The sequence below is a fragment of the Pseudorasbora parva genome, chromosome 14 (genome assembly GCF_024679245.1).
Source record: "Pseudorasbora parva isolate DD20220531a chromosome 14, ASM2467924v1, whole genome shotgun sequence".
Taxonomy (NCBI): Eukaryota; Metazoa; Chordata; class Actinopteri; order Cypriniformes; family Gobionidae; genus Pseudorasbora; species Pseudorasbora parva.
The window spans coordinates 43,062,799-43,074,062 of NC_090185.1; the positions used below are offsets into that span (position 1 = coordinate 43,062,799).

An 11,264-nucleotide genomic window follows, 5' to 3' on the forward strand; every position below is an offset into this window, starting at 1 on the left:
AAGTGTGGAGTTTTGCTCTTAGGTCCAGGACATACTGAATTTCGTTCTTACTCGCTGAAGGCCCGTCCTCCCAAGCCTCTCTAAGGACGTCCAGCACCCCCCGCGGCTGGCGCCCATAGAGCAGCTCGAAGGGGGAAAACCCCGTGGAGGCTTGGGGGACCTCGCGAACAGCGAACAACAGAGGCTCAAGCCATTTATCCCAATTCTTGGCGTCTTCGTGAACGAACTTACGAATCATGGTTTTTAACGTGCGATTAAAACGCTCCACCAGACCATCTGTCTGTGGGTGATAGACGCTGGTACGGATCGCCTTAATGCCCAATAATTCGTATAGTTCGCGGATCGTCCGTGACATAAACGCCGTGCCTTGATCGGTGAGAATCTCTTTCGGGATTCCCACCCGGGAGATTAATGAAAACAGAGCGCTCGCCACACTTTTCGCCGAAATCGTGCGGAGAGGAACTGCTTCGGGATATCGCGTTGCGTAGTCCACGAGCACCAACGCAAAGCGATGTCCCCGTGCGGACGTTCCAATGGCCCGATGAGGTCCATACCAATTCTTTCGAAGGGGGCCTGCATTAATGGGAGAGGGCACAACGGTGCTTTTGGGGTGGCCGGTGGGTTCACCAACTGACATTCCCGACAAGACGCACACCACCGGCGTACATTCTCGTGAATGCCCGGCCAAAAGAATCGGGCCATGAGACGGTTTAATGTGGCCGTTTGACCTAAATGCCCCGCCATTGGATTGGAATGAGCCGTCTGGAAAAGCATTTCCCGGCGGCTTTTTGGTATTAACAATTGCGTTGTATCTTGCTTTGACTGGGTGTCTTGGACCACCCGATACAAGCGGTTATTTATTACTGAGAAGTACGGATAGGAGAGCGGTTGTTCAGGGTGGACGCGGTGGCCGTCGATGGAGCGGACCTGAGCAAAGGCATTTTTGAGCGTCTCGTCCTGGGACTGTTCCAAGGGAAAGTCATCGCGCTCTGAGAAGATGGGCGGACCCATTGCGCTCGGTTCCCCTGGAACTGCCCCCGGCGGTCCCGAATCCACCTCGCCCGCCTGCGCAACCGCTATCCTCCCACCTCCGTTCTTCCCCCAAGAGGCATCCACACATAAGTGCCCTAATAATTTATTAAACGCTGGCCAATTCGTCCCCAGAATTATGGGATGCCGGAGGCGCGGGTTAACTGCAACCTCAACACTATGCGTTTGTCCCCTAAATTGGATATCCACGGGCACCAACGGATAGTCCACCACTTCCCCGTGCACACACCTCACCTTAACCATGCGGCTGTTATCCAATGCCCTAGGTGAAATCAGGCTTTGATGGATGGAGGTTTGGTTACACCCCGAATCCACCAAAGCCTGATAGGTACCCCCCTTGATACTCACGGGTATCTGGTACAGGCCAGCTTGATCGGGGGCGGCTTGTGGCGCGCCGGGGACCCGGACCAGCGTCCCCACATCCATCATCGGACACCAATCAATAAAGTGTCCCGGGTCCCCACAGCGCCAACAAGCCGGCCCAGGCCTCCCCGCCGCCCTAGTGGCTGGAAGTGGGTCCAGCCCTTGGCGTGGAGAGAGGGACGGGGATAAGGATCCCGGGAAGGGATCTAGGCTCCCTCCTCCCCGGGCCGTGGGCCGGGGAGTCGCCGCTGTCTCGGCCGCGGGCCCCGTTCTCCACCTCGGCGCCGGCCGGGGCGGCCCTCCAGCTCTGGACCTGGGAGCGGGGACAGGTTTAGAGAGAGACGGGGCGGGGTTAGGGGGAGAGAGGGAGAGAGAAGAGAGAGAGAGAGAAGCCGCTGGTAAGGGCTCGCCGACCCCGTGGCACGCCACCATCTGGTCTTCCGCCAACTGGATGGCCTGGTCCAGCGACGCCGGGCGGTGGCACGAACTGCTCCAGCACCACGCGATCGATGATCCCCTCGGCGTCGCATTCTCCGGCCATCAGCCACTTGCGGCACGAGTCCCGGAGCTGGTGCGCGAAGATGAAGGGCCGGCCGGACTCTTCGAGCGCCAGTGTCCGGAACCGCTGGCGGTGCTGTTCCGGTGTCCGGCCGACCCGCTGCAGGATGGCGCGCTTGAGGTCGTCGTAGACCAGGAGGTTCTTGACTGGCAGTTGGTGGGCGGCTACCTGCGCTTCTCCCGATAGCAGAGGCAGGAGCCGCATTGGCCAGTCATCCTTGGGCCAGTCCCGAGCGGCGGCGGACCTCTCGAAGAGGTCGATGAACGCCTCCGGGTCGTCCATCGGTCCCATCTTCGAGAGCGCGATGGTGGCGGCTGAGTCGCTGGTGGGTTTGGGACTGGCCTGAACCTCCCAGTCCATCCAGCTCCGGAACAGCTCGCGGTCCTCATGCTGGGCCTGGAGGAGCGCCTCAAATCTTTTTTGCTGCTCCTCCCTGACGGCCCGCAGATCTTGATGAGTCTCCTGGTGGAGGCCCGCGAGCGATTGCACTAGGTCCGCAAGTGGGTGGCGGGATGGAGTTTCCATGGCGGCGTGCACCCTTCTTCCTCCCGGGTTTCGGCACCAGTGTGGTTCGGGTCAAGGATGTAAGGAAGAAGGCGGGGTCGGTATGACTGGGACTAGTAACACTTTTATTTCTCAAACACAACAGGTTAACACAAACACGCACGAGGGCGTAAAACTCTGTCTCTCCAACACAATCTCACAACTCGTAAACTCTTCAATATCTCGTCTCAGGCTCAGGGTGGTCAACTAGTCCCAGTCCAAACTCTCTCTCCCTCGTCTCTCTCTGCTGTGGCTTATAAGCCGTCTCTCCACGCCAACTACTGCAATCAGAGACAGGTGTTAGTCATTTGCACTTAACCCACTTACGCCCCGCTCGGCTCCGCCTCCTCTCTCCCTCTGCCGATCCCGCAAAACCACGCCTCCCCTGCCACAGAGGGCATATCTGAATGCGCTACAACCACAAGGATACAAACACCTAACTGTAAACCACAGCAAAAATTTTGTTGATCCCCAAACTGGCTGCCACACACAACATATTGAACGGGCCTGGCTAGCCATCAAGGCACAGGTATCAAGATTCAGGGGTAACAAAACTAAAAAACTATTGAAAGAACACTTGAAATTCATCCAGTGGCACTACTGGCTGGCAAGAAGAAATAGGAAAGGTGCTTTGGGACAGTTGATCCATGATATTAGAAAAGCATACAGGTTTAGATTTAAATAAAGTAATATCAGCTGAAAATGCATGATGTTTTGATTTTCTAGATGACCTCTCTTTTTTAACTTTGCTGTGACCTTTTTTCAGATTCGTAAATCTGAAGAAAAAAAAAAACTTCTTTGGTTGATTCTGGGATATTACTGCATAGCACTTTTAAAGATTTACCATTTATTTCCTTTATTTTTTCCTTTAATTTCTAATTTTTAATGAGACATTCTGGTGACCAAGTTGCCTTTACAGTAAATTACAGTATTCTGTTATTGTGTAGTGTACACAGTGTAACTGCAATTGCAATGCTTGCTACATTTTAAATGCCACATTAAATAGAGTATTTAGAAACGAGGTTTCAGTTAATATTATAATGTTAATATACATATAATTAATGTACATATACAGTAAATTGTGGTGGGTATCAAGTATTTCACACTTTATATTAAGTTCCTTAGGAGTTACCATGTAAGTACACTGTAAATACAGTGTTTCACAGAGGTTTGGGTTTTGCATATTACACAGTAATTATGAACGTTTTACACTTTATATTAAGTGGACAGATCCTAAGGAGTTACCATGTAAGTACACTGTAAATACAGTGTTTCACAGAGGTTTGGGTTTTGCATATTCCACAGTTATTATGAACGTTTTACACTTTATATTAAGTGGACAGTTCCTCAGGAGTTACCATGTAAGTACACTGTAAATACAGTGTTTAACAAGTTTGGGTTTTGCATATTACACAGTAATTATGAACGTTTTACACTTTATATTAAGTGGACAGTTCCTCAGGAGTTACCATGTAAGTACACTGTAAATACAGTGTTTTAAACAATAAGGTAAGAATGACCTTTGTAGACTTTATATTGTTTACTGTTGCTGAGGAGTTACCATGTAAGTACACTGTAATTCAACATTAGTCCTGCCAGTCATAAATACATGGTATAAATATAGGAATCATCCTGGTTTACATATAGGTTCAGTGTATTCCAAACTGGTAACTGCAGTATTGAATTTCATTTGGAATTGGAACAACTTGATTAAATACATATTGTTGTTACAACATGTAGTTACATAATTCCTGTTACATGTGTACTTACTGAAGTAAAAAAAGTGTTGTTACCAGTGTACTGTTACACATTTGTACTTACGCATACCATTCCGTGAGTTGTTACATATGTGTAAGTACACAAATATTACACCTGTAGATACTATGTACCAGTGTGTACTTACACTGTAGTTACATACTATGTACACATGTAGTTACCATGTAAGTGCACAGGTATTAGGGCCACTTAATATAAAGTGGGACCAATTATTCAGTATTTTTACTCATTGTTTTATATTGCTTAAGGATATTACGGATTGTTTTGTTTGTTATAATTTTGTGTCAACAGTGACCAGAGTGTTTCGGAGTTTCAAAGACTCATCCTCAACCAACAATGACAATGAGGCTGTGGGAAAATTGGAAAGTGCTGGGAATGGTAACCCTTTTGGCCATAATACTAGTAGGGACCATATTTGGTATCGTAGAAAAATACTATGAAAAGGAGGACGGTAAGAACAAAAGAGATAAGGTAACTCAGGAAGTGAACCATCCAGGGGGAGTAAAGCTAGTGTTAGAAAAGATGAAGGGGAAAGATGCCATGTGGGAATTTGACTTATGCGAAGTTATTGATTGTGGAGAAACTCCGATAGCCTGGAGGGGGTACGATGTATATGGTTGCCTATGGCCCTCTACCACTTTAGCACCATCTGGGCCATGGTGCCATACATGGCATGACATTAGTTGGTTCACCAAACCAGGGTTTGTAAAGAAGGTACTAAGCTCACACTGGAAACCTAATAATATCTTATTTAGACTCTCCCTGTTTAGAGGATATGATGATGGATGGGACAAGAAAAAGATGAATAAGATAGTAATTAGACTAAAAGATGGAGGGGATGAGGTGGAAGGACTGGCAGAACAACTAGCTCTGACCTCATTAATCGCAATGCAGAATCATATGGCCTTGGATATGTTACTAGCAGAAAAGGGAGAAGTGTGCTCTATGATAGGAGAGATGTGCTGTACCTTCATTCCAAACAATACTGCTCCTGATGGTAGTGTGACTAAGGCCTTAGGTTTGGGCTTTGAGGGCTTTGTCAAGGATTGAAGGCTTTGTCAAGTGAAATGAAGAAAAACTCTGGTATAGATAACCCAGTGGACAAATGGATGACTAACATGTTTGGAAATTGGAAGGGGGTAATCATTTCGGTAATTTCTTCCCTGGGAATATTTTTGGGAATATTTTTGGGAATAATTGTAACATGTGGATGTTGTTGTATACCATGCATAAGGTCTCTTTGTAACAGGATGACCGACCTCCAGCCTATGCAATGCCAATTCTGGGAGCAGAGGTGGAATGTGATGATATGGAGAGTGAAGTGGAGATGATGTGATCTCTTTGATAAGAGATCAAGAGAGGGAATTGAAGGATATTTTCATTTATTTCAAGGATATGTTCATTAATTTCATGTAGTCGCATATTAGGATATGAAGTATTAGTCATGTGGCATATTATGATTCACAGTATAAAGTATTTAGTATACAGTATTAATTGTGTTTTTCACCATGAAGTATTAACAATTGAGTGATGTTCATTATAAATTGAGTTGTTCTTCAATTTGCTTATGATGATTTAACTAGCAAATCTACAGAAGATTTGGGGAAGGTGCTGAGATTTTTGCAGGAGGCTATAAAGAGTGTGAAACGAAACTAAGGATAAGGATAGGTGGTACGACATGGTACGAGGTCAAGCAAGGGTTAGACAGAGGGGGTAGGGGATCTCCAAGATGGAAAATACCAGAGCTGTACTTTCTTTGTGTGTATGTGTGTGTGTGTTAACCTATTTTCATAGAAATGCTGCCAGGAGACTGATGACGCGGGACACCCCAATTGGAGGAGACGGTACAGAAGGAGAAGGGGATGAAGAACAAGAATATAAAATATGCATGATAGAGTTGTGAAATTCATTCAAGAGCAGCCATAGAAGTCATCAGGATTTTCCTGATGCTGGTCTTTGCTGGTCTGGATCCTGAGCTCAGAAACCTTTTTTACTCGCTGTTACTTTAATAAATGTATACTTTTGATTGATAACTCGACTCCTGGCCGATCATTGAACTTGGGGAGGACTTTGGGGAAAAAAGTCCAACACTGGCCATGCCCCCAACAAACTCACTCCCAACGTGGCAATGACCAAACAAATGCTAACTCAACAAATGCTAACTCCCACACACACCGTGAGAATACACCAAAACTAATAATACACACCTCTGCACTACACAGACACACTTATCCAACAACAAATGAACAAACAATCAAATGAGAAAAGTTACAAACACTTACAGAGTAGTTGTCTATCAGTCAATTAATTGCTCCTCTCTAGCTCTCTAGAATGTTGCCGGAGCATCATTGGGTGTAGAGCTTGCATTGAAGAATGGGCATTAACATCAAACCAATGCTTAAAGTGGAGATCTGAGTTCTCTGTGCTAAACATCAGCAGGGTGGCTGGTCTGTCAACTGTTCTAGATGTTGTGAAAGAGTTAGTTTGAAATGTGATAAGGAGATAAATTAATGTGATAAGGAGCATGCAAAAGTGTTCTAGAGTGTGAAATTACACACAAATGTAAAATCCTTATCTTTGTTCTGCAGCAGAGTTTATACAATACATCTTCAGTACAACAGGGTACCAGGTTGTACATTTTTTATTTATTTATTTTTTTTTTATGTGAAATTATCCCAACTTATAGATACTGTTCTTGTACTAGAATTGGTAAGGTGTTTGTTTTCCAGGGAAGAAGTTCCAGGTGGTAAAATCCCACACATTTACACAGCTGTGCATACATTCCAGGGCAAAGAATTAAGGAGCGTTAACTTGAAGATATTTTATTTGTCTTCTCTCATTGGTAAGAAAATGTATTCAATGAATGTGTGTTTAATAAATGTTTTGTTCAAACAAGTACATGCTTGAGAAACTTTAATTTGCTCAAATTACAGCTACTGGTTGTACAAATCTTAACCAAAAATAGAAATGTTTATTTAAGTTGACTTAATTCACTAAATTTGGTTCACAAATTGAGACCCACAATCTTATTTAAAAAGATTATCAATTAACATTTAAATTCCACTATCTTCACGAAGAGTGCATGGAGATACACCACCTTTAAGGATTTGAATATCTGTGAGTAATGTTAATAAGGCACATAACTGCTTCCTGAAAATGTCTGTAATTGTTGTTAATTACACTGTTGCAGATGACAGACAGGAAACTGATCAATAAAGGACTGCTCTGCATATGCACAGTCCTCTTCTGTTACGAAAGGGTAGATACCAAATGTTGTTGGTGTGATCAGAGAGGATCCCATCTCTTGTAAATACATGTTTGCAGCGACTATGGAATTGGGTAGCAGGTCTTCACTTAACTTTTTGAAGCAACCGCCTTCTCCCAAGGTATTTGGAACGCCTCTCCCTGCAAAAAATTAAGTGCTTTTAGTTTGTTTCTCAAAAAACGAACAAGCAAAAAAACCTGGTTGCTATTCAGAAGACCTGGTATTCTGTGGGCATTCCATGAGTTCACTACTCTTCCTACACCAATACGACCTATCTGGCATGAGAGCTCAGACACACAGTAGCAAGTGGTGGGGTCCTCCATGTCAATCATTTCCTGATCAGTCAGCTGAATCAAAGCCTCCTTAATAGGGTAATTGACCCGATTGTTTATCTCCGGCCACATACGCTCAATCCTGTGGTTCTGATTTAAAACTTAAAATTACAATCTTTCAGTCGACCACTTTTATGCATACTGAACATATGAATCAAAGACATTAACTTAGTTTTCCACAGGGTTCAAAGAATAATTATTTTAAAAAAATACATGCTCACCTTTGTTGAAGGTGTCTGCTTGTAAGGCTCTCTTACTGTGTTATATCTGTATGCAGCTAGGATATCTTGCATAAAAAGACATAAATACAATTCTTTCCCACAGTCTACACGTACTTGGTCCCAGATTCCATTGGACAGAACAGCTGGTCTGAAATACAGTAAGGAAAGCGTTAATAAAAAATACTCAAATCCTAAAACCTTACAGTTGAATTTACTAATTCAGCTGTATTTTTTTACTTATTTCATATTATTTACTTATTACAGAGGTTTTTCCAACTAACCTGTACACCTCCTCATAGATAGTAAGGTTGTTCTTGACAGGCATGGTTGCATGCCCAACGACTTTGTAGCTGTACCCATCAACTGCTATCACATGTGTAACTCCAAACATTACGAGTTTCTCGTTTTGATTAGTATTGTATTAATTCCTCATACCCCAATTTTACTATACACATACTGTGCATATACACACACACACACACACACACACACACACACACACACACACACACACACACACACACACACACATGGGATATGAGGAAATAATACTAATCAAACAATGCATACATTATTACACAATTAAACTGAAAAGACACACAACACTTGAAGTAGGCACCTGTAAACGAGCTTGGTGGTAAGGTTGATGGACCTGCCTCAGTGCTGATCCAACGCGGCGTTCGGAAACACGGAGTCCCTTTGAGGCCAGGTAGCCCGTCATCATTTTCCGGCCAAAAGACGCTCCAGTTTGTACGAAATATGAAACCAGATATGTCAAATTGCATGCGGACAGTATACATCAAGTAGTAGTAGTAGTGGCAGCAGCAGGATTATAAAAAACAAAAACAACAACTCACCTCTCGAATAGAACTGGCCACTGCCACCTCCAAATGATCATCCGACAGATGTCCTCTCTTTACCAGGTTGCGGTCCCCAAGGAACTTCTTTATGCTGGCCACAGAACGGCCTCTTTCAAATCCAATGGACGCCAAGGCAGTGGAAACATCAGAATACGTTGCTCCATTATTTATCATATTAACTATGTTTCCAGCGTGATTTTCCAGGACTGACCCCATCTTGATTGATGAATGACACCTTGTTTGTCGCAAGCGCCAGTAACCAGGGATACAGCATACTTCCGGTGTACTAATACGCGCTTTGTGCATTAAAAACCTCAATTTTTCGTTTTTGGTTTTATTGTTTTTTCATTTGATGCATCAGAACAATGTGTGATGAAAACAAAATAAAAAATATAAATAAAATAAACTGAAACTCGTTTTTATGTCCACGAGAATGTTTGAATATGGGATAAACTAACGGTCTCTTCGTTTTTTCCTTTTTAAACAAAAACGAAAAAACGAATTGTCCGAAGGTACACGGACCGCTGTGCTTCGTATTTGACCTGGTATCTCTCTTGGTCTTCTTTTTATGACCTCTTTTCCTCTTCCGAGTAATGTTGCTATCAGATGACTCTGAAGAGGAGCAAGAACTCAGGGACTCCTCATCAGTGCCACTGCTGCTGCATTCAGTGCTGGAGTCCAAGAGTTTCTTCACTTTCGTCTTTACCCCTCTGTCTAAGAACACAAGAACACATTTAGTTAGACAAAAAGTCAAACAAGTTTAGAGAAGTAATCAGCATTTCATGATTGATGTGGAAGTTAAAAAAAATCCCATTCAGTGATTTCTAAATTATTTAATAAAACAGTCATTAGAGCAAAGCAGATATCTTTCTAACTTGAGAGTTTTAGGACAGTTTGACGGAGAAAATCTCGTTCCTCTTCAAGTGCCTTTATTGCCTGGGCCATGACCATCAGCTTGTCTTTGTCCTCCAAGGAGGAAGACTCCTCATGTCCTCCTTTATAAACAAAGCAATATCAACAACATATTTTTTATGAAAAAGTAATAGGAAATCAGCGGTATCAGTTTTCATATATGAAGGCCAGTATCACGGATATTAGTAATTTATACTAATGTTTTGATGAAAACTAAAAAAGTCCAAATTTAAAAAAAATTGTCAGGCTTCAAATACTAGAATTTATAATAATTCTCACTTAAAAACATAATAAATGTCATATTTACCTGTACCTTTCCTATCATATACAAGAATTGAATAAGGTTTTAAAAACACTGCACTGAATAAATTAAAAATAGATGAATCTTAGTACGCTACAAGCTTTCTTTAGTCAAGAGCAATGAGTAATTTTCTCTGTTCCCTTTGTTCTTCGGTTAACTTTACTGACAGAGATAAATAGGCTGCTGCCACTAAGACCTGCAACTGCTGACAGGATCTCACGCATTTCATTCTCTCACTACTGTACTCTTTACTAGTTAGATTTTATTTAACTAATTTAAAGGGTTAGTTCACCCCAAAATGTTGACAACCCGCGTTCATGACACTGCAGTGGCGCTGCTGACGTAAGACGCTGCTGACGTTTTATCGGGTGCACCTTGTATTCGTGTTCAAATCAACATGGCTGAGCAAAAAAATGCAAGTCTTCCTCTGTGTGGAAATCCTTAGACATGTTTGCGAAGGTTGTTTTGTTTACAGTGTGCGTCTCCCTCAGACTATAAACGAAGCTTGGGCACACCCGATAAAACGTCAGCAGCGTCTTACGTCAGCAGCGCCACTGCAGTGTCATGAACTTGGATTGTCAACAAACGCGGAAGAGAAGCCAACGCTGAATAAAGTCGTAGTTTTTGTTATTTTTGGACCCAAATGTATTTTGGATGCTTCAAGAGACTCTAATTAACCCACTGATGTCTCATATGGACTACTGTGATGATGTTTATTTCCTTTCTGGACATGGACAGTATAGTGTGCATACACTTGCATACGCTCTCGGACTAAATATAAAATATCTTAAACTGTGTGTGAAGATGAACGGAGGTCTTACGGGTGTGGAACGACATTAGGGTGTCATTAATCACATAATTACAATTTTTGGGTGAACTAACCCTTTAAGACTGTTCCGCAACAAAACAAATATTTTGGCATAAATGTGTGTGTTATTGTTCGTTCAAGCGCAATACTAGCGTGCAAGTCTTTTTGAGTGTTGTGTGTGTGTCAGGATGTTTTTGTCTTGTCATGCATGAATGGTTAAAACAATTTGCGTGGATAAGAGCACAATTGTATAACTAAAGGATGTACTACAGAA

At 43.0% G+C, this 11,264-nt stretch overlaps 1 protein-coding gene across 1 annotated transcript; it reads right to left on the bottom strand.

Moving 5' to 3' along the window:
- Nucleotides 1-7,463: 7,463 nt before the first annotated feature.
- LOC137040758 (uncharacterized) lies at nucleotides 7,464-11,019 on the bottom strand. Its single transcript, XM_067416531.1, has 8 exons — nucleotides 11,004-11,019; nucleotides 9,845-9,964; nucleotides 9,543-9,683; nucleotides 8,693-8,850; nucleotides 8,391-8,527; nucleotides 8,110-8,257; nucleotides 7,774-7,978; nucleotides 7,464-7,696 (listed from the first exon to the last, which is right to left on the bottom strand). The coding sequence occupies exons 1-8, from the start codon at nucleotides 11,017-11,019 to the stop codon at nucleotides 7,464-7,466; spliced, it is 1,158 nt and encodes a 385-aa protein (XP_067272632.1).
- Between the last annotated feature and the right edge of the window lie 245 nt (nucleotides 11,020-11,264).

Coding starts and splice junctions, on each gene's coding strand:
- LOC137040758 (XM_067416531.1), bottom strand. Junction 8,851..9,542: donor TACTCGGAAGAGGAAAAGAG/GTCATAAAAAGA, acceptor TACAAACTGGAG/CGTCTTTTGGCCGGAAAATG. Junction 8,528..8,692: donor TTGTGTGTCTTTTCAGTTTA/ATTGTGTAATAA, acceptor AGGAATTAATAC/AATACTAATCAAAACGAGAA.